The 24,352-nt window shown below is 33.6% G+C and overlaps 1 protein-coding gene across 1 annotated transcript; it reads right to left on the reverse strand.

Annotated features, from left to right (window-relative positions):
* Positions 1-15,065: 15,065 nt before the first annotated feature.
* Positions 15,066-16,018, reverse strand: LOC126713418 (late embryogenesis abundant protein At1g64065-like). Its single transcript, XM_050413171.1, has one exon. The coding sequence runs from the start codon at positions 15,913-15,915 to the stop codon at positions 15,250-15,252; it is 666 nt and encodes a 221-aa protein (XP_050269128.1). The 5' UTR covers positions 15,916-16,018; the 3' UTR covers positions 15,066-15,249.
* Between the last annotated feature and the right edge of the window lie 8,334 nt (positions 16,019-24,352).

Raw genomic sequence — 24,352 nt, forward strand, 5'->3', positions numbered from 1 at the left:
ATCAATAAATCAAAAATACAAATTCTTTGTATTTTTTTTTTTTACATGTATAAAAATTAGTTAATTTATATAAAAAGTAAAGAAATAAATATCAGGTTTTGATTGATGAAGTATAAAGTATAAAGTAAACCACACAAATTGGTGTAAAGAATTTGTATTCACCGATAAGTTACTTCTGCAGCTTAGTCCTAGGGGACGAGCATTCACAAATCACAATTGCTTTGGTGAAATTTTTAGCTGGATGAGTAGAAACTAGCGGCTGAATTTCCTGTATGTAGAACCTGAAATCGCTTTAATGAGTGTCATTGTCGGACCCAAAAATAGCATTTTATATTCTACTTCAAAGCCATGCATTAAGCAATAAGCATTAACCAAAGTACCTAAATTGAATTCATGAACGAAGACTATCTTTGCCGTTTAAAAGTTCCAAGGGATCTTGTTAGGGAGCATGTTTGAGACAATCATGGCTATTGTGACTATCTTGAGAGACAAATATCCCATCAAAAGACTGCATGCTGGGGGTAAAAACCGGCATAATTTCTTTACCATGGGATAGACAGTCAAATCTCCGTGAAAGATTAAGACATAATTGGTCATGGTAAAAAAAAAAAAAAACACACACACGAAAAAGGGTTAAGATTTTGGGATTTGAAGATGACAAATTATACATGCAAGGAATCTGAATGTTTAAAAATCGGATTATATGACAATTTGGTCTTCAAGAATTAGATCACATATATATGTCTAAACAATATCGGAATCAGGATTTTAATTTAGAATGGACAAAATTAAGAGACAAACATGGAAGCAAAATTTAATTAAAAGAATATTAGCATATATTAATAATATATATTGTGGGGTGTCCGAGGATTGAGGAGAATAAGGAGTGGAATATCTTGCACCCACTCATTTGTAAAGCGCATCTAACCCGAGGAGTTGGTCTACCTGAGAAAAAGATTGGGAAGGTGTCTAGAATCTGATGAGTGCCCGAGTGGGAGAAATAGCATTCTAGGAAAGGATCAGCATGGTGGGAGGAAGCTTCCTGAAAGGGTATACCTTCCACCTCCACATTGAATGCTCTGCAACAACCTTATCAACTGCATTAATGAAGAATTGACCTTTGAACAGTGTCTTCACAGCTAGCAACCCCTTCTACCACCTTTAGCAGAACCTTGATGGGACAAGTATCCAGGGAAGAGGTTTGGGGTGTACAAGTGGAGGGCCAGGATGCTAAGAAGGAGGATATATAAAGGGAAAGAAGCTCTACATGAGAGGGGATCGAAAAAACAAATAGGGAGAGAGATAGAAAAGTGAATAGTGTATTGCCTGACAAAACTAAAGTAAAACATATATAAGAACTTTTCCTCGGAAGTGACCAAGGAGCACTTTTTTTCATCAATTGCTTGATTCATTCTTCCTTGACTGTGAACCACATCATTAGCTCTAAGCTTAGCTAACCATTCTATTGTAATTTCCTTCCCATCTCTACGCTAAAATAATTTTATTGTCTGGGCTTGGGTTGAAGTGCAAGGCACTACTAATCTAAGTAGGCTTGGGCTTCCAAACCCAGTACTTACATATATATATATATATATATATATATATATATATATATATACAATATGATGTAATCGCTATATAAGATGTAATATAGATGTGTGCTAAAAAAAGTAATAAAAACGTAAACTATAATTTACTTTTCATATCCAATTTACTCAGTTGCCTTCAACGATTTTTCATATTTTGAAGTCATTTCATGACTTTAAAAAAATAAATATTCGATAGTCTTAAATAATTCTTTCTCTATGTATTTAACTAAGCAACCATCATCGATTGATCTCCCAATGTTTGAAATCGTGAAAGGGTCAAGAGATTGATGAAAAAGATTAACGGAATGATGGATGCATTAGGGATTTTGAGATCTCATGAGAAGATAAGACATAATTTTAAAATATGGACATGTTACTTGGAGTTGGGTTGCTATGAGAAATTTTAAACTAAGTTTGGTATATGATTTTGATTTGAACTTAAAAACTACAGTGACATGCGAAAATTGAATTTTAATTGTTATAAGAGATAAAGTAATTATTGTGTCTCTCATAAAAAAAAAAAAAGTGTCTATGTCAAATTTCATATTATGTCTTTGTTTATATATTTATATATATATATATATATATATATATATATATATATATATATATATATATATATATATATGAAATGGGTTCAAGTTACACCTGATGTAATTCTTTAGAGTTACACCTTTTTAAAACCATTGGATTTAAATAGATCTAACAATAAAAAAAGACCTTCATTAATGTTAATATTTTGATTAGGATATCATTAATTATCCCTCATTTATTATATTTTATACCTATCTTTAAACCCAAAAAAAGTGTTACATCTGACTCTCTCTCTCTATGCTACCACAGCCACAAAAATCAAGAAGCTGCTTGGTGGTTCTGCATGAGCTTTCCTAGTCCCAGAACCATCCTCGACAATGATCTTGCTCTCACATGTTTCTATTGAAGGAATATGAAGAATTGCTTGGCTTGTGGACGTGAAATTCTGAAAGTTCAAATATGTGTATAAACACTTTTGAACGTTTAGACCCCCAAATTACAACTTAACCAATTCAAGCATTATGTCAAACAACTAGTGTGCAGAAACTTAACATAAGCTATAATATGGAATTGGAAAGATTATCTAAGCCAAATTAAAAACACAACCCACAGCAGTTAATAAACAACAAAGATAAAAGGGAAGGAAGATGCAAACACAAAGACAACACGCGATGTGTTATCGAAGAGGAAACCGAAACCCTCGGCGTAAAACCTCTCCGCCGCCCTCCAAGCGGTAAACAATCCACTAGAAAATATAGTTGGGATACATGGACCCTCCAAGCCTAATCTACCCAGTGCACCTAAGCCCTCCAAGCTTCTTGCTCCAACGAGGTTGCGCCGAACCTTTTTCTTTTCTAGCTTCTCGGATTCCGCTACTAGACCGTAGCATCAACCAATAAAGATTGGTTCCTTCCTAACTGCTTCCCAGAAATCCAAACAACTTTCTCATAGTGATGATTATGGTGAGAACAAGGTTTGATAAAATGCCTCTCAAGGATTTGACAATGGAGAGGAAGAGAGTTGAGGAATTTGAAGAGACTCTAATGTATAGATTGTGGGTGAATCAATCTTGTTTTTCTTTAGGGTTTCTCTCTCAAAATTCTCTCTGGAAGCTCTCTTACATTCGTGGGTAAAAGGGGTATTTATACTGGAGAGAGAGAGGAATGTGAAATGTCAGGTTTTACAAAACAGAGGTGGCTCGCGGCTTGACCTCGTGACTTGACTAAGTCGCGAGATCCAGTCGCGAGATAACCGTATGGCCAGTTGTCCTGTTTTGTCCTGTAGTGCTCCAGCTAGCATGACTGTTCACCTTCCGGCATGCTTGGCACGTGTACTGCGTCTGGCGGCTTGCAACCACGAGTCTCTGTTTTCTTGCACACTCTTGAGCAAACTTCACTCTATCTCACTCACTACCCTTACAACAAGCCCACCTAAATACAAAGTTACTAAATGCTGAAATACAAGCAAATTTGACACGGAGTAAAGCCAATTAGATGGTTGAATAAATTCAACCTTACAAATTCCATGACAAGACGTTGTGGATTTGAGTCAAAATGCCTGTGGAAGCTGAAAATCCTATGAACATGTATTCATTGAGAAACGGTGAGAGATCAAGTTGCTCAGAGAATATTGGTTTTGTTGGGTAATCTTCATCTTTTGATCCTAAACGAATGTCCATCCAACGACGTGGACCATCGTAGGTGATCCAAGCTCGATGAACCAAACGATCGTTTAGGACAATACCAACATTGGACACATTGATTATCATCATAGATTGTATTACTGCCTGTGAATGAGAAAAATACAAAGTTATGATAGACACATCTTTTGAAGGGACAAAAAATCTAACAGAAATTAGATTAGCACTAGTGGCATCGGATAAATTACAAGCTTGGTCAATCATTAGATTAAAAACTGCTGAGGGAAGTACAGAGTACCTTGGTCTCGCATTGTCTCTGTGAAGATTAAATTCTATCTTAGATAAAAAAATTACAAGCTTGGTTAGTCATTAAACAACACTTAGCCATTTATTTATTTTTAAGGAGACAAGATATATATTCACAATTGATAAGACTATAACGCTCTGTTTGTTTCGTTGGAAAACCTTCTATAAAGATAGTTTTCCACATTTTTAGTGTCTGGTAGCATAAAAAAATATTGGTCAACGAAAAACTATCTTTAGTCAATGAAAAACTCTTATAAAAATAAGGCTTATTTTCTATAAGTTGTTTTCCAAAATTTGTTTTTGGAAAACAATCTATCTCTCACACACTATATAGCTCCTATAAATATTATCTTCTTCTGACTTAAAAAAAAAAATTTTTTTTTTTGCTCATTTAGCCTTTCTCACAATAAACTCTCTCACTTCTTCTCCTCCTTTTATTTTTTCTCTTCTCACACCCTCACTATTACCCCCTCTTCTCTTCCCATAGATTTCTCTCTGTATCTGCCTCTCTTCTCTTTTTTCTCCCTATTTCTTCTCCCCTTTATAACACTGTTATTTAATAAGGTTTTTTTTTTTTTCTCCTCACAGATTGGTCAACGGTTCTATATCAATTTTTGGTATATTTATCAATCTATTTGTACTGGATTAGTTTACCAGTAAAACTATTTGGCCTATGTGTCATTTTGAACTATTTAAAATGGAACTTAAGGTTATAATGATTATTTTGAATTATGAGAAGTATGGTTTATATATATTATGTACGTTACTGTTCATATACATGAGCAAGATTAGTATTTGAGATAATGAAAATTGGATAGCTTATTTAGATTGTATTCGTTGACAAAATTTTAATTTGAAAACCAAATTCATTCTTGGTTTGTTTATTTATTTATTTAAAGTGATTACATTAGGTGGGTTTACACAATACACATATTATAAATGTTTTAAATTATACAAGAAATGTTATAAAAACAGTAGATACCAAACAACAGAAAATATTCTCAAGCCCATTTTCAAGATTGTTACCAAACACCGAAAAATGAGATAGTTTTCCAGAAAATGCTCTCTAAAAAATGAATCATTTTCTAGAAAACGTTAATGCTGAAACAAACAGAGCGTAAGAGTATAACTGGCTTAAAAGAAGAAAGAAAAAAAAAAGTAGTATGAACTCAACAAGAAACAAAAAAAGAAAAAGAAAAGAAAAGTATTGCAAATATATTTGTAAAGTCATTGACAATAAAAGGAATATATGTAAAAGGTTTTTAATAATAAATAAGGAGAGAGAAACAAAATTTCTATTAATTAAGTGAATGAGGTGTAAGTCAATTAGCATTTAATATTGTTTTTTTAACCATTAGATCAATTACAAATCCACGGTCTACAAATGGTGTAACTTGAACCTCTCTCTCTCTCTCTCTCTCTCTCTCTCTCTCTCTCTCTCTCTCTCTCTCTCTCTCTCTCTCTCTCTCTCTCTATATATATATATATATATATATATATATATATATATATATAAGGGCCAAAACAGGCTAGACCTACCTAGAATAGTGGGGTTAAGTTTAGAAGGCCCAAAACAATTAATTTGTTAGAGTATGGGTTTCTGAGGCCAACTTTAGTGTGCTAGTATGATTTCAAGTTTAGGTGTATGATAAAATTTAGACAATTCAAAGAAGAAGAACTAATTTTTAGAATTAACCCTTCCTCAGGCTTGGCCGAAGAGCAGTTGTTCATGAATTGTTCAAGTCTCAAATATAGGATTGTGCTACACAATTTATATGTTCTCTTTCAATCTTTCATCCCCTTATTTGGAGGGGTTTCCTTTCCTTATATAGTTAATCGAATTGCATCCTAACCCTCCACTTGTACAGCAAAGGGGCTTCCTTTGGATGCTTGTCCCATTAGGGCTTTGCTGGAGGTGGTAGAGTGTGCTATGAGGTTACTATTCAGGGGTCATTTCTTCATTAATGTGGCTATGGACGCAAGTGGGGGGGGGGGGGTTGGTTGAAGGAGTTGCCACCTAGTTTTTGAAATGGTCTAGGAACTATATATATAGCGTCCTCTCGAGGAAGGACCTTTTGATCTTATTACCAGAAATATGGGTTCGGAGTTAAGGTACGGTTTTGGGAAGGTGTTAGGCACCAAAAACTGCCTAACCCTAAGGTTGACTTCCCATCATTGTGTCATATTTCTTAACCCTAGTAAAGGCACACTCAACATTTGTATCTAACACACACACACACACACTAACATACATCTAACAATCAATCATGACATCAAACATCCCTAACCATACATCTACCATGCTCACAAACAAAGCCTACCATACATCTAATATGGCATCATCTAGCATTCATCACATTAGAAACCCTAATCATACATCTAAGCATGCTTCACCACAAATCACATTACATCATAGCATACTCTAACATACATCTCATCACATCATCCTAGCATTCATCTAGCATGGTATCATATCATATTCAAGGCAACAACATGTAACATTAAACCAAGGCAGAAACAAAAACATAAGAAAAGATCCAAGCAAACATGTGATTAAGCATAACTCATCCAAACACGCATATTCATCTCTATCATCAAAGCAAGATCAAACCACAAATGCATGAACATTACAAATGCATGACTTACCTTTATTTACCTTGCAGCAACTCAGTACTTATGGCATTAAGCATGAGCATGTGAATATATGTTCATAGCATTGAAACCATAAAACCCTAATTCTAACATTTGAGACAAACCAAGAAATTAAACATAACATAGACTTTGAAAGTGTGAAAACATGGAAAAAAAAGCTAAACAAAATAAACATGTGAAAGCAGAAGCAAAATAAATAAAATAAAATTAGGGTTTTTAGGCAAGTTCATGCGCACACGTGAACAAACCTGCATGCGCATGATCAAGCCTGCGTCCATAGGCAAGATTATGCATATGCAAGTTCTTGCCCAGAAGACCCTAAAAACACAAAAATTGGGCAGAACCTAAAAGTGGAAGTTCTAACAATCTAAATGCACTTAAAACATATGACACATAAACCTAAGCTAGATAAACATGTTAAAGCATTTCATAACAAGAAAACAGGATAAACAACAAGATTAAAGAGACAAAAATAAAAGAAAAGAAAAAGAAAGGTTTGAAACTAATACCTCAAAGAAAAGCTCTTCAAGCTTGATTTTTGACTGTTCCCCTCAATCAAATTTATTCACAAACCAATAAGAAAGTGATTAATAATCTTAAATTCAAAGATCAAGGCCAAAAAATGCCTTAATCAAAAGAAAATTGACTTGAAGATGTTTTATGAAAAACCCCCTTTTTGATTCACTATTTCTAGTGAATCTTAGTGTTTTCCCGTAGGATTTCTGTGTCTTTTGAAAATGTATTGTGTAAGGCTACTTATAGTGTGAAAATAGGGGTTTGGAACGACTCCCAGATGATGTGGGATTCATTCCAAACCTCAAAATTAATGCAGATAACTTGCTTTGTATAGTTTTTGGAATTCGCTATGCGTGCGCAAGATCGGGCCTACATATGCATGTAGAAAGCTGCGTGTGTAGGCTGATTCTTGCATGCGCATAGCGAGGGTTTCCTTGGTTTTATTTTTCCAAAAATAGATTTATTTGCTCAATAAAAGTTATATTTTTCATTTTAACATTTCTCAAGTCAATTTAATATCTGATTGGGCCCTAAACCAACCTTGGGTCTTAGAATTCAGCATCATTGGGGAATGGGGGCTTGAGTCGTAAATGGTACAAAATGTGGTGTCTACAGCGGCTAGCTAAGTTGGTGCAGTGCATTGAATGTGGAGGTGATGGCTACTTTACCTGGATATTTCCCTTCTTCTTTACTTGTATGTCTCTACCGTCTTCCTTTGTATCTTGTCCTTTAGCGCAAGTGGCCTGCTTAACGCTTCCTGAGGTAAGCTCGTTCATCGGGCTCCTCAGGGAGTCGACCCCTTTGTCCTTCCTCCTTGGATTCTCATTTGTGTGTTGGGTTAGGATTTGGCCCACAAGTTCTATTCCGTACTCGAATCTTACCCCTCCCACAAAAAAAAAAAAAAAAAAAAATATATATATATATATATATATATATATATATATATATATATATATATATAAATGTTTAGAATCATGTTTTTATTATGTTGGCAAACTGAGAACAAAACATGTATAGTTCATGTATTAGGCAATGCTTAAAAGTGGTTGTTTTAAGGTTCAAGTCCAGTTGATTGCAGAAAAAGGAAGTGTGGTTTTGCCTTACTTAACCGATCGAGAATTAGACTTAACCGATCAAAAATTGTAGGTCTAGTTTTTCTGCAGAATTTTCAAACAGGCCCAAGCTATCGAAAACGTTTTTTAGGGTTTCATCTAAACTTCTTTACATATAAAAGGGAAACCCTAACTACGTTTTTCTAACTTTTGAAAAGACTTATGTGTTGCTCTTTGTGAGATTTGAGAGGTTTTGTACCTTCTAACTATACAAGAATTTATTGGAGCAAGAACTACAATCAAGTATTGGTAGAACATAGTTGCTGCATCAAGATCATTACTGATGGTGATCTGAAACCTTTGAATTGGATCTCAAAGTCACAAGTAAGGCAGCTTGTGTTGGTGTAAATCCAAGAAGAGAAGGAGTCATTGGATTCGGAGCTTGCACGTGGTTGTGTTAGTAAGTTACTACATGAGGTAGCAATAGATTTAGGATTAAATGTGATTGTAAAAACTTTAATTCTCTTATAGTGGATTTGTTTTACCTTGAGGATAATTAGGTCAAATCCTCTCTAGATTTTTACCTTGAAACGATTCGTTTAATCGGTTTTCCTGGGTCATCATATCGTGTTGTTATTTATTTTCCACTGCTTTGCATAATATGATTTATGTGTTTAACCTAGATCTGAATAATTAATCTAAGTAATTACTTGGTTAATATAATAGGTTAAACAATTTGGTTTTAGGGGTCTAAACGAACAAACACGTGGTATTAGATGCTTGTTTGCTCATATTGTGATGATTTGAATAAAAAGGACACTAATGTTTCTGTTGATCTTTTTGATGCATGTGAAACTTTTCGTAGGGAATTAACTAAATCTGTGAAAATTGCTAAGATATTCATGGAAGAGTTAAAATTGGCTAATCTTGAAAAAGAGGGATTGATTGTGAGATTGAATAAATCAAATAAAAAGAATGAATTTTTGAGAAATCAACTTTCCTCTAAAGATGAGAATATGAAAAGTTTGGAACAAGAGTTAGTTGAGTCTAAAGCTAAACTTGAAAATTTGACTAGTACCAAATCTACTGTTGTTGACAAATCTGTTTCTGTTTCTCTTAAGCCTAAAGCTAAAAAAGTTTATATTTCTCATTTCAAGAGGAACCATAAAGAAAAGGCTTATTTTGCTAGGTTAGATAAAGTCAAAAGCTCTGATACCACTTGTTTTATTATGTTTAGATCCCTTAAATCAGATTGTTTAACCTAATATATTAACCAACTGATTACTTAGATTAATTATTCAGATCTAGGTTAAACACAAATAAATCATATCATGCAAAATAATGGAAAGTAAATAACACCACGATATGATGACCCAGGAAAATTGATGAAATGAACTGTTTCAAGGTAAAAACCTTGAGAGGATTTGACCTAACTATCCTTAAGGTAAAGTAAATCCACTATAAGAGAATTGAAATTTATACAATCAGATATAATCCTAAATCTATTGCTACCTCCAATAGTAACTTACTGACATGACCACGTGCAAGCTCCGAATTCATGAACTCCTTTTCTTTTCAGATTTACAGCAACACAAGCATCCTTGCTTGTGATTTTGAGATCCTACTCAAAAGTTTAGCAACACAAACTCTCCAGTTTATGACTCTAAGACCACCCTTGAAGGTTTAGATCATCAGCAGTTATTGATCTTGTTGCATCAACTTCAGATCTACCGGATCTAATGATATGAGAATGATTTTTGGTAGTAACTTTGAAAGAGGAAAGTACAATACCTTTTAGATCTCACAAGAGCACCTCCAAAGTCTCTCAAAAAGCTCTGAAAACGTAGCTTGGGTTTTCTTTTATATACTAGAAGTGTTTCACTTGAAACCCAAAATGTTTAAGCAGAGTCTAGGCTGAAATAGAATTCTGTAGAAATCTCATGTCTGCGATCTTCGATCGGTCGGATCTAATTTTCGATTGGTCGGATCTAATTTTCGATCGGTCGGATTTCATTGAATTAGAATTCTTCTTTCTACAGCTTGTATATTCTTGTGTTCTGAATTGTAACACCTTGAGTATTGTCTTATAAACTCTATAGACTCTAAGATCTATACCTAGACAAGTTTGTACTCATGGTTTGCCAATCATTCTAAACTTTTAGAACCTAACATACTTTTCTTATTTTTGGCATTAAAGTTGTATTATTTGTGTGGTTATTGAAGTTGTGGGTTTTAAAAGTGCCGATTGCTAAACTACTAATTGGTTGTAATAGAAAATTTGTCCAAAAATTTACTAGGGCGGGACAAAGTAATATAAGAATCAGACGCTAAAAGAATTTTGGGAGAGGTTGGGGGCAATTGCCTCCTGTTCCCCCTTGACTCCACCTGTGCGTCTAAAAGTGGTGACAAGTGGAATATGGAATTTTCAATATTTTGATTCAAATTAATTAATTGTTTTTCTCATTCCAGTGTGAATTTGAATGTTGAAAAACTGAATTTCCACCTTTTTATGAAAAGTTCTTCCCAATGTTGATCATATAGATTCTACTTTATTTTTATGGATGGGGTGTTTAAGATCCAGATTCTCTTTAATATTTTTTCCCCCATTTAATTGAGAGAGAGTCTGAATTCATTTTCGAGGGAGGAGGAAGAGATTGGAATGTATCTATTCAACATTTTTTTTTTTTTTTTTTTGTTGTTGTTGAGAAAATAGTAATACTTATTAAAACACACGAACACGAAAGTAGTATATAGAGTTTTTAAAATAGGCTTATATTATATTACATAACCAAAGTACCACTACAAAAGGGATTAATCTTTATGTTCAACATTTGGATTCATATGGGGAGAGAAAAAAATTATTAATTTAAATTCGAATTTTCACTTGGCATAACTTTTATACTTATGCACAAAATCTGGTTTTTGAAGAGTTTGGTTTCATGCAATCTTACATTTTTTTTTGAGGAAACATGCAATCTGACACTTCAACATGAAGATTCATCACATTTATAATTTATTCATTTTAAACTCAAAAAATATATATTTTTTTAGCCAAGTATTTTCCTTTTGTCCAGACCTAAGCGTTTGATTTTGAAGTTTCTAATTGGGATTGATAAACTAAAAACAAGAATTAAATTGGTAGAATATGATAAATTTTATCCTGCTATCTTTTTGGTATTCATCTTTTTTTTTGTGTGTGTGTGTGTGTGTGGAGAAAATGGTATTCAACTTTCTTATATGATAAATATACATTAATCAATCATATAAGAGTATCACAATGATCTAGGAAAACTTTTGGGCAGCTCTTAACTCAAAGACATTCTTTTATTCATTTTCAAATACATCCCATATCCAACTCAATAATTATTTTCTTGATTGTTTTTTTTTTTTTTTAAAATAAAAAAATACTCTTCTTTTGAATATATTTCTCTCTTCCTTTATTGCACAAGGCAAGTCTGCACTGCAACACTAGTTAGCACCACACTACCACCGATTTCTCTCTTGCCCAAGTCGTCTCCAGCACTATCACCCACACAACCTGCTTGGCTTTCCCTAATGTAGTTCTCATCACACAAATCATTGACGCTCAAATCAACAACAGAGAGAGAGAGAGAGAGAGAGAGAGAGAGAGAGAGAGTTTAAAACAATGCATGGCTATGCTACCATACTTGCTTGGATGAGCACTGTAGCTAACATGCATTTCCACTAGTGTCTTACTACTCCAATATGGTTGGTTTAGTATTTTTTAGGTAAGTTTTATTGTACTAATTGGTTGGTTAATCCAATACTAATGTTAGAAGGGAAGTGGGGTTAGCAAAAAAAAAAAAAAATCCTACCCTTCTAATTGTAAACCTAGGGAAGATTGTCTTGACATCCATTCTCTCGTCTCAGGATAATTGATTGGCTCTATTATTGGTGTTGATATGCCTTATCCAATTCAAGCAGGTTAACATAAAACTGCAAATTGTTGACTTCAATGATCAATTCAAGCAGGATTTCAGAGACTTTTCATTTCATCTTAATCTTTTGGACTACCTCAAATTTTAATGTCTCATCAAGCAATTAAAGCCTTCAATCTTGCTTCATCTATATGCCGCGTGAATTTACATCTCATTAAGAGTTCGTATCACCTCCCTAATTGGAACCCCCAATAATTTGCTGCAAATTGATAATTGTTTTCCCATGCGTACAAATGTGCAAATGTTGAAAATAAGTTTATAGGAATATTGAAGGTAGATTCTTACGTGGTATTTTTTAAATGGGTAAAGCCTGAATTCAATGCTCTAAAGCATTGGACCTGTCATGTATTACCATCCTTATAGGTCTAGTGTATTGGCACTGGATCCAAGCCAAGTCCTTAGCTTGGATTCAATGCTCTAAAGTATCAATGCTCTAAAGTATTGGGCTTGTAATGTATCATCATGCTGATAGGTTCAGTGCATTGGAGCATTGGATCCAAGCTAAGTAATTTTTAAATTAAATGATGAGCAAATACTTGTTCAAATTGATTGTAAATATATGCTTGCTAGAAGCTAGAGGGAAGAGGTAAGACACATACAAGAAAAACTCTTGTACAGACCACATGACTTGATTGCATCTTTGATTTAGGATGGTGCATGGAGAATTTGGCATGGACTTCTAAGTTAAAAAATAATTTGAGAGGCTAATTCTTTGCATTGTGGGTGAAAGTTATTCTGGGTTTTGTGTGATAGTTGATTAGTCTGACATTTTTGTTTTAATCTAATTTTTAATGTACATTAGGTAAATCATCTTTAATTGGGAATTTCTTAACCGGACCTAAAAAGAAAAAAAAAAGCATGAGAATGTTTTTAATTTTTATTTATTTATTTATTTATTTTTATAGATGTTATGAGATGTTCATATTTTAAAGAATTAATTGCAGACTTATTGAGAGTACAAGGTTTAGCAGGCCATGGGATCACAAATAATACCCAGTCATGGGCTAATTGTTAGATGATCATGAGGGACTTACTAAAGCTTAAAGTTAGCCCATGAGGGGGTAATGTCAATAATTGTGACCCAAAATCTACAAAGCCCGGCCTGTGAATAGCCTTGCCAGTATTTCATGGATCCTGATAATGGTCCATTAAACTCCTTTTTTTTTTTTTGGTGATACAAGTCCATTAAACTCCTAATGACTAAAAACTTTGAACAAATAATCAAAAGTAATAATCAACTAATCAACCATCAATTCAGTTGGTTCAACCTTTTGCCAAAAGCCAAAAGCCGATTGCTCAATTCTTACGTTTATCAACTATCACATTTGATTCAAAGGGAACGTCTCCATCCTTACCAGGCCGAAAATTTTTGACTTGGGTACTATCAATCATTCTAGAAATCCTTTTTCTAAATGAATTGTTAAAATCAAATGACCTCATTTGATTCCATAATAAAGATGGAATATCTCTTTTCTTAGATCTCCATATCTCACTATACCTGTTAAAAATAACTTGTGGTTTCTCTGTTCAAAATTTTATCATAACGAGATTCTTTCTTCCCTGTTTTCTAATCATTCAATTGATTTCTTATTGGTTATTTTTTTCATGATAAGTTAACAAGATCTGAAATTCTGGAAACATAGAAAATTCAGCAATTAGTAAGATAGAAAATTAGCAGTCTTAGTAACAAAAGTCAACTTATAGTTCATATTATTGTCACAAATCATGCCATTTAGGAACTCACAACACAAGTTACCTTTTCTGACCGATACTATAAACATTGAGCAAACCAACATTTCCAGCGTGAAACATGGGAGTCAAAGTCAGTTCCACTAAGGGAAACTTAAGCCCTTATTTATTTAAATTTTTTTTTTCTCGCACACATGCCATGAAATTTCATCATAGCCAAGGTCTTGTGTCCACTTGAGGGCTGTTGAAAATTGAAATTTCAAATTTGAGGGTCGTAGAAATTTAACACTTTTACTATTCATGGGAAACTTTACCAAGTAGCAGACAAAATCAAATTAATGGGTTTGGCCTGAGTCTGCATTTTGAAATGTTTTTTTGGCCCTAAAACATGACTTTAGTGTCATACAAAAATCAAAAGGTTGTTGTGACTCACAGTTGGTGATATAGATGTTTGCTTGAAATACAATTAAGTTTCAGAAAGGTGGTGCGTCACAATTGGTTAAGTAGTTGCTTAATCTAATAAGGTTTTTTAGATAAGAAGTAATGTGTGTTATAATTAATCTTTTGGAGGAATTGGTAATTAAATTTTTTAGACCACCAATAATTTATTATGGTATCAAATCAGGGAATCTTAAGTTTATTTATTTATTGAGAATATTAAGTATTTTTTTTACACAAACGGGAAATGGGAGAAGGTTTTTAAAAAAAAACTTATAGTGGTGTATATTCAAAAGGGCCTAACTCTTTAGATACATACCACAAACTTTAAATATCTTTAACTCACATTCAGGAATCCTAAGTTCAATCTGTGTTTTCAATCTACCTCCCATTTAAGATATTAAAAAAACCCACGTAGATTTCTCTTATTAATAAAGAGGAGTTTAGTTCCACACATGATAAGTATTAGAATTATGGTTAAATGGTTTAAATTTATAATTTCCCAATAGTTTAAGCTTTTGAGAAAATGAGTAATTTATTAATGTGAACAGAGCAATTACTTTAAAAATGGGAATACAAGAACTGCAGCGATGGTTTTTATTTATTTATTTTTCCCACAAGATTTGGCTTTTATAATCACCCAAGTTTTCTTACTACAAATATTTGGGAAATAAGCAAACCAGGCACAAAGTAATATTTAACTTAGCAGTAAAATTGCTCATAAATTTACTCCAAATTAATCACTCTTTACAGCTGGAGACTGCAATTTCGCAACTTCTCTGTATCATATATTTTTAGAAGGTATCAAAAACTAAGAAAGCAAGGAAAAAAGACTGAATCCGAATTTCCAAAATAAAAAACACATTATTAAAATCCTAGACATGAACATATGGATGGCAATCCTGATACTGAATCCCCTGGCTCAAAAAATTATAGGTCACGGTGCAATTCATAGTCACCACAACATGTTTGTTTACAATGTTCAAAACCTTTACCCGGCCAGTGATTTTTGTATAGCTGCTCACATTCAATTGTCCTGAAATAAAAATACTACTGATATTTTGAACAGCCAAAACCTTGCTGGCAATGATATCCACAGTCATGTTCATCCTCACTGTACGCCTAGCCTTAGCCTTTCCCGATGGAATTCTAGCCTCACCCACAACTGCATCATGATAATAAATAGTCGTAGTACTATTATCATACCTAAACGTTGCTGCGTTGGGGTTCTTCACAGAGACATCAGCGATGAGTGTGACATTAAAATCTTGACGTAAAGTTCCATTGGAGAGGTTTAGATTTGTGAGAGTCAAACCGTTCATCCTCACCATTGGATCTCTTATGTGAAAGACAGTGAAGGCTAGGACTAACATGATAACTGCTATGATTAACAAGAGGGCAGTGAAGCAGCCAAAGCACTTGATGCATTTTCTATGGTGATATTTCAAATGCTTGGGAAGGAATTTTTCTTCATCACTACTGCGGGTTTGGTAGCCAGTTGGGGCTAAGGGCTTGATTTGTTCTCTTTCAGCCATGGCCATATGTTGAAGAAGAAAAGTGAATTGGTGTTAGGTGATATATAATAAGGCATAATTGGCTTATTGGGTACCCTTCTTTTTGTGCTGAATGTTGGGTACCTTTCTAAACACATTGCGTCAAGTAAATAAGTCTCTGATTCATCAATGGGTCCAAGTCAGCTTTATTATGTATATTTTTCTGTCCTAAACGCGTTGGCACGGAGAACACGGTTAGACTATTGACTTTGGGCATTGTTTACTGAATTCTCGGTACTCACCTTAGAATTCCAGTTAATATGGTTTTTCAATAATTCAGGGGGCGTTAAAGATAACGGATCAAGTTGACCCAGTTTTGTTAATCCTATTGATCCTAGTTTTGAGGAAGATAAAGATAAGCACCAAGTCTCCTATCAAATCTCGTCATCTCAACACCAAAATAAGAACCAAATCAATCTCCTACAAAACAGAGCTGCTACAGAATCTTGAGATAGCAACGCATACAACTGAGATTTACATGTATAGTTATATAAATATTAATGCAAATACACTGGCTTTGGTCATTCAAGCCAAAACCAATTCGCCAGCTTTATTTTTTTCAAGGGGAAGCTTCTAACGAATGTTTATATGATTGTGATTTGTGACATTGACTTGTGCAGTACTTTGAGTAAAACATAGCTGGTAAAGGTTGTTTAGAATTACCTCTCTATTTCTATTGCCATAATAAATCATCATTCATTCAATGTGTGTAAAATAAATATATAATATATATGTTTATCTTGCTGCTATTTGTCGAAAACGCTTGCTTGGATCGGGAACGAAGTTAAAGGAGATCCTCTTTGCGCTGTAGCTAAAGCGGCTTTTCTTGCAATTAACGGTTCTCTATCTCTTGGTATGGATTACAACCCATTAGCTACTAAGTCATTTTCTTGTATTTCTTTTTCGCATGTTATTAGATTTTCAAACTGTTTAGCCCATTCCCTTGTTGCTTGAGCCCCTTTTGTAATTGTCCTGGTGCCACTGCCATCTTCATTGTCTTGCCGACAGAGAAGACATATGGCTATGGCCCCTTTTCCTTAATAAATTTCCCTATTACTTAGGCAAAGAAATAATAACAATTAAATAAAAATAAAGAAGCATCATAAGACGGCATGCCCGCAATAATAGATGAACTTAACCTTTTTTATTTTTTTATATTATTATTTTTTAAAATCTTTCTTTGTAATGAAATGTTCATTGGTGATGTGAAAGCTTGGAGCATGCCGTACTTGAGCATCTCCTATACAAGGGTTAAAAAAATTTGACAAAATCAACCCAAACCCATTTACCTATCAAAATCTATCAACTAAAATAAGATCCAAACCCATCCAATTATTAATTGGGTCCAATAGGTATTAACCCAATTAAACACAATAACATAAGTATTAATTGAGTTTTAATTAGGTACCCAATTAGACCCAAGTATCATTTATCTAAATCACTCAACTCTAAAATATCCAAAAACCACTAAAAATGCCAAAATACCTTTGGAGCCACTAAATTAATTAAAATACACTTCAAATGACCAAAAATACATCGAAACCACTAAAATGACTAAAATATCATCGAAATGTCAAAAAAGACCAAAATACCCCCAAAATCTCTAAAATGAGCTAAAAAACTCAAAAACCTTTAAAATGAGCAAAATACTCCTAAAACCTCTAAAATGACCAAAATACCATCGATATCTCTAAAATGACCAAAATACCTCGAAACCTCTAAAATGAGCCGAAATACCAAAAAATATCTAAAATGACCAAAATGCCTCTAAATCTCTAAAATGACCACAAATATCCCTAAACCTCTAAAATGACCAAAATTCCCTCGAAAGTTTCAAAATGACCAAAATATAGTTAAAACCTTAAAAATGACTAAAACCCCTTAGAACGAAAAAAAAAAAAAAAAAAAAAATCGAAAACTCGAAAACGACAAAAAAAAAAAAAAAAAAACCTTGAAACCTCTAAAATAATCAAAATACCCCAAAACCTCTAAATCAACAAAATACCCCCCGAAATCTAAAATACCCTTGAAACCTTTAGAATGATCAAAATATCTTCAAAACCTTTAAAATGACCAAAATACCCCTAAACTTCTAAGATGATCAAAATATACCCAAAACCTCTAAAACTACCAAAATACCCCCGAAATATCTAAAAATATTAAAATACCCTCGAAACCTTTAAAATGACCAAAATACTCTCAAAACCTTTAAAATGATCAAAATACCCGTAAACCTCTAAGCCCTCGTTTGGGAAGAGAGAATGGAATGAAATGAAAAGGAATGAAGAGAATAATTTTAGAATATTCTTCCATTCCCTTGTTTGGTAGTTTTAATGGAAGAAATGAAAAATCCTTTTACTTGTTTGGGAGTTTAAGTGGGAGGGAGTGAAATGGGTAGGAGGGAATACTCATTCCTCTCTATTCCCTTAAAACCTCAAATTTTCATTCCCCCTAAAATTGGGAGGAATTGGAGGGAATGAAATTTGATTTGATGAATTTTTTACTAAAACTCCCAAAATTCCCCTATATATTCAGCAATTTATTTTAAAATATGGGTCTAATAGTAATTGTAAGGACTCAATTCGTAACGATCCCAAAACCAGTCTTGGGTTCATACGTTAAAAGGCCCAAACAATATAATTTGTAGAGCGTGGGTTTGAAAGGCTAGGCCTTGGTCACCGAATGGTGGTTAGTCATGGTGTTCATACAAAAGTAAACCATGTTCGCTCGAGGAGTCTTTTTCCTCGATACGGTCTAGAAGGCTCTGGTTCTTGGCCTTTTTTCCCAGCCACTCTTTTGGACTGCTTATTTTTCCTTTTATATTAGCTTTTACTCCCCTTCCATCGTCCACGTGTAGGTTTAACTTTCCAAGGCTGATACTTGTCCCATCAGCCCATACCCAGAGTGGTTGGGGGTGGTTGTAAAAGCTGAAAAACATTGTTCTGTCTAGTGCAGAGTATTTAATGGCAGTAATGACAGCCTTTCTTTTGTCCTTTGTCGCCATATTGTCCAGGGCTCCTTTATCTATCAATGCGGATATGTTCGGCTCTTCCCAAAACTGTTCCTATGCCGTTCGTGTCCTTTCTTTTAGGAATGCCTTGGGGATGCCAAGGACAGAATCATCCTCGACTATGTCTCAAAGCTACTTGGACTTTTATTGTGTGTCCTCGGCAATTCCTCTCCTCGGCTCGGGCCTTGGGCCCTAATGTAAAGTGGGCCAGGGTCATAAATTCTCTGGCCCCACAGTAATATTATCATAAAATAATTTCATTCCTTTCTCTCTATGTTACTCCCAAATAAGGTTACTTAATTTCATTCCATTCTTTTCTTTTTCATTCCTTTCCTTTGCTTAAATACATTCCATTCCATTTGATTCTATTCTTTTATGATCATTCTATTCCATTCCCTTATGAACTCCCAAACAAAGCCTAAGATGACCAAAATATATTTGAAACCTAAAAAAGACCTAAATAGCCCTAAACATCTAAAATGACCAAAATACCCCTAAACTTTTAAGATAATCAAAATATGCCCGAAACCTCTAAAATGACACCCAAAAAAAAAAAAAAAAAAATGAAGCTTCTAAAATGATCAAAATACCCTTGAAATATCTAAAATGACTAAATTACCCCTGAAACCTTTAAAATAACCAAAATACCCTTAAATCTCTAAGATGACAAAATACAATTGAAACCTCTAAAATGACCAAAATAGAAGTTTGTGAGTATTTTGGTCAATTTAGAGGTTTCTTTGGGGGGGGGGGGGGTTGGTCGTTTTGAGGTTTTGAGGCTATTTGAGTCATTTTAGAGGTTTGCTTTGTATTTTTAATCATTTTGGGGTATCGAGGGTACTTTGGTCATTTTAGAGATTTTATTATATTTAGATCATTTTAGTGGTTTCATAGTTTTTTTTGCCCATTTAAAATTTTTAGGGCTATTTTGGTCATTTTAGAGGTTTCGAGGTATTTAGTCATTTTAGAAGTTTCGTAAGTATTTTTTGTCATTTTGAGGTTCCAAGGAGTATTTTGGTTATTTTAAAGGTTTGGAGCTATTTTGGTAAATTTAAAGGTTTCAGGATAATTTTGGTCATTTTGAGATTTTGGAGTATTTTTTGGCAGTTTTAAAGGTTATTGGTCTTTTTTTAGATTTTAGGGGTATTTTGGGGTTTTAGTGTATTTTGGTCATTTTAGAGGTTTTAGGGCTATTTTGATCATTTGGTTTTAGTTTTTAGGAGTATTTTGGTGATATTTGAGGTGTTAGCAAGTATATTGGTATTTTTAAGGTTTTAAGGGGTATTTTTGTCATTTTTGATGTTTAGGGTTATTTCAGTCATTTTTAAAGTTTCAAGGGTAATGGTCATTTTTAGGTTTCGGGGTATTTTTGTAATTTTTTGGGTTTTGGGGGGGGTATTCGGTTAATTTTTAGGTTTTAAGGGCATTTCGGTCATTTTTTTTAAGTTAAGTGGTTATTTCAATCATTGTATACACTCTAAGGGTATTTAAATCATTTTTAGGTTCTAAGGGTATTTTGGTAATTTTGGAGATCTCAGGGGTATTTCTGTCAGTTTGTAGGTTTCATAGTCATTTTTTAGATTCTAAAGATATTTCGGTAATTTTTGATGGTTTTGGGGTATTGTGGTCATTTTGAAAATTTAGGGGCAATTTGGTAATTTTATATTTAAAGGTATTTTGACCATTTTAGGTTGTGTTTGGATGGTAACATTTGGATTTGAAATCCATTGATTTAAATTGCCTTAATTTGAAATCCCTTAATTTTGAAATTCTTTGTTCGGATCTTTTTAAACAATGAAGGATTTGAAATTCATCATTTGAAATTTCATTGTTTGGATATGTAAATTTGGATTTGGATTTGGATTTAAGATCATAAAATATATTTTTAATTATTATTTTTCTTAATCATTCTACATTTTAATTTTAAATACATGAGGTAATATTGATAATCCAATTGACAAGATGATGATTAAAAAATTTTAGTCATAGCCAACTAAAAAAATATCTTGCTAGCTATTGACAACTAAAACGTTTTATATCAACTAGAGAGGACACCCAAATGCATGGTTTTTTTTTTTTTTCACAATATTCAAAATCTCAAACTAAAAAAATTATTCTAAAGTTATTAACAACCAAATATATATATATATATATATATATATATATATATATATATATATTAAGAGAGACAGATTAAATACCCAAAATATGTGTCTTTCACACAACTTCCAAAATAACAAATTAATGAGGACTAAGTAGAAGTTGTATCCAATCCTTTATATCATCATCATTTGAAATACTTTTCAAAAACTTAAAGTCCTCTGCACCACCATGCATTAACTTCTCAACTATTTTGAATATTTCAAGCCGCATGAGTCCAGACACTTTTGAAACCACTGCATGCATCTCTTCATTGGAAAGTTGTGGTTACTCTTAATTTTTCTTTGATGTGAAGTACTCTTTTATAGATGAACAATACTCTTTAAGAGGAACCAATTTTTGCAACTACTTCAATGAGTGGAACTTTCCTACTCTTTTTTTCTTTGGTAAGGCTTAGCTGCAAAACTTGTTGATACAGAATGCTGACGTGATTATTGTGTAATGGGAGAATTCACCTCATTTTCTCCTTCCTTAGCCATTACTTCAACTGCTTCATTCATATGTTCTACACCAATGCCAGTAGCTCTATTCCTCCCACACAAGATCTCAATGTCCTCCCAATTGTCAATAACTTTGTTTTTATAAGCACCTGCTTTTGAATTTTTCTAAAGAAGTAAAAAAAGAAGAAGAGATTAGCAGATTATTTTGCATAGTCTAAGCAAATCAGTGTAGTGAATGAAGCAGTCTAAGCAAATAATCTTGTCATGTTTGATGATAATTCCCAAGTCCTATTCAATTTTCAAAGCCTGCCATATAGATAGGAAAAATCAAAGCAACTTACAAACATTACAAAGCATTCTCATATTGCTGTGATAGTGAATGCAATGAGAGAGAGAGAGAGAGAGAGAGAGGACACACCATTAACTGCACTAGTGCAGTTAGTAACTCCTCCATAATCATTTAGTTAATCTTGACATCCAAAATCCTTTTCAATCATAAACATGAAATCACTCCAGCAACCAACAACAAATCCATAAACGAAACTTCCTCTCTAAGAAAAAAAGAAAAAAGAAAATTAGAATAAAGAATTGAACTGAAGGGGCAAAGCACCACCATGAACTATTTATAATTTAATTTTTTGTTCTCTATTTTCATGGATGAAGGAGGAACAGAAAATGGATGGAAAAACTAGAAAAAAAAGTTGCTCCTACTCGCTATACTTCTAACTGGCATGCCTTGCCAACGGAAACTGTTTTTACATAATATTTCAACTAACTCAAGTAAAACAAGCTATAAAACCAACCTTTACAAAACCAAATAAACAGTGCTTAAAAATATATAGTAATTAAATTCCACCAATACATTTTACTGTCCATTACAAAAGGGTACACTAATTGTCTAATTGATCAACCATCCATAAACAACTTTTATTATTTCTAATTTTTTGGAATACAAAAGAGAACAAACTAAATCTTTGTTAAAATATGTGATGAACGTATTTAAGAGAAAAAAGTCATAAGGGATCATACATTAACTTAAGCATCCCACACATGGTGATTATCTGCTGTGACAACAACCTTTTTCTTTGCTTCATCCCAAACAAGCCCACTTTGATATTTTATATCAGTAATTATAGCAAAATGTAGCTTCCATGCCATTAGTCTATTCTTAACATTGTCCTTTGTCAAATTGAGAATCAATTGAGCATTTATGTACTCCACAGCAGCTTGGTATGCCACCTCTTTCCAGTACCCATCCTCCTTATTTCCTTGAGCTATTTGATCATATAAAATACTTGCTAATGCTTTGACCATTTCCGTATTCCATTGAATATATTGTCTTGATTGTGATTGAGATTGAGAGTGTGATCCGGTGAGGAATTGCGGTTGCTTATCTTTTCTTCCCATTTCTATTATGTTTTCAAATCTGGTATTTGGTATTTGGACTTTGGTATCAAATTTGTCAACATCCTAAAAAATGTTAGATTAGCAACAAGAAGGGAAAAAAAAACACAGTATTCCCATTTCTAGTCTCTAGATCGACTGGGCATAAGTCAATATTTACGTAAAAAGCAAAGGCCAGAGAGAGTATGATATAATGGTATTCTTCTTGTCATGCAAACGCCAAACGTTTAAAACATCTTTACAACTACACTGCTATACTACTGGAAGCTGTAAGGTGATGATAAAATATTAGTAAAATGGTTCAGCTCCTGCTGTGTTGCTAATAAGATGTTAAATCGGGCTGAATGTTTACTGTTTGGGGCTTGGCTAGGCAGGCATAGAGTCTGTTTGTTCAGTATATGCTTGAGCAGTTGAGAATGAGTCAAGCTTTACTAGTCTAGTCTAGTCTTGTTCAAATAGGGTTGGACTTGGGGTCATGTTTGCTCCGCCTGATTTTAGCTAGCTACATGACAACAAAAATAGATTTGTTGATGGTCAAATTAGCGAACATATGTATATTTGAATGGAAGGAATTTGACGGGAAGGAAATAATAATAATAATAATAATAATAATAATAATAAATACACCTCCAGTCCAGAGCCCAAACGATTTAAAAAATAGAAAAGAAAATCTGTACTTTGAGCTCAACCTCCGCTTTGAGCTCTGTTTTTTTACCCCAATTAAGATGTTCTTTCACAAGCCACATACAACCTCTGCATCAGCAATAATTCACAATCTAGGAAAGGTTAACTGAGACAGCAAACAAAATTTTCATTTATGGGGTTGTGGTACTTATGGGATGGCTAAATAGAAACAAAATTCATTTCCATTCCAAAGAGCCCAACTCGCAGCTACAAAAGGAGTGCATTTTGAAGGCTTTAGAGTTTCATTTTCTTTCCTTCCCAAAAACTTCTTCATGGCCTTAAGTGGGTTAAATCACTTTTAGGTTGGTGTAAACTCAATACAGATGGTTTCGCTCTACAAAATCCGAGTCTAGGAGGAGGAGGCTTGTCCAAAATTCAAATGGGGTGTGGATTTGTGGGTTCTCTAGAGCAATTAGAATCACCACTAGGCTTGATGTTGAACTTTGGGCTTTGTGGGATGGTTTAGCTATGGTTAGAACTTAGAAGTACGCTTGGAATTTCCAAGCTTCTTGTGTAGTTAGATGCCAATGATGTACATACCCTTGTAACAAATAGTTCTGCTTTCAATAGACTAAAACCAAACCTATTGTGGCTAAATTTAGGAACATTCTTCAAATTTTATCGGAATTCAAGCTCCAACACTGCTTTTGGGAGATAAGAGCAGTTGCTGCTCTTGCAAGAAAGGGTTGTAATTTCTTAACATTCTAAGCTTTTGTTTCATGAATAG

This window comes from Quercus robur, chromosome 2, assembly GCF_932294415.1.
Source record: "Quercus robur chromosome 2, dhQueRobu3.1, whole genome shotgun sequence".
Taxonomy (NCBI): domain Eukaryota; kingdom Viridiplantae; phylum Streptophyta; class Magnoliopsida; order Fagales; family Fagaceae; genus Quercus; species Quercus robur.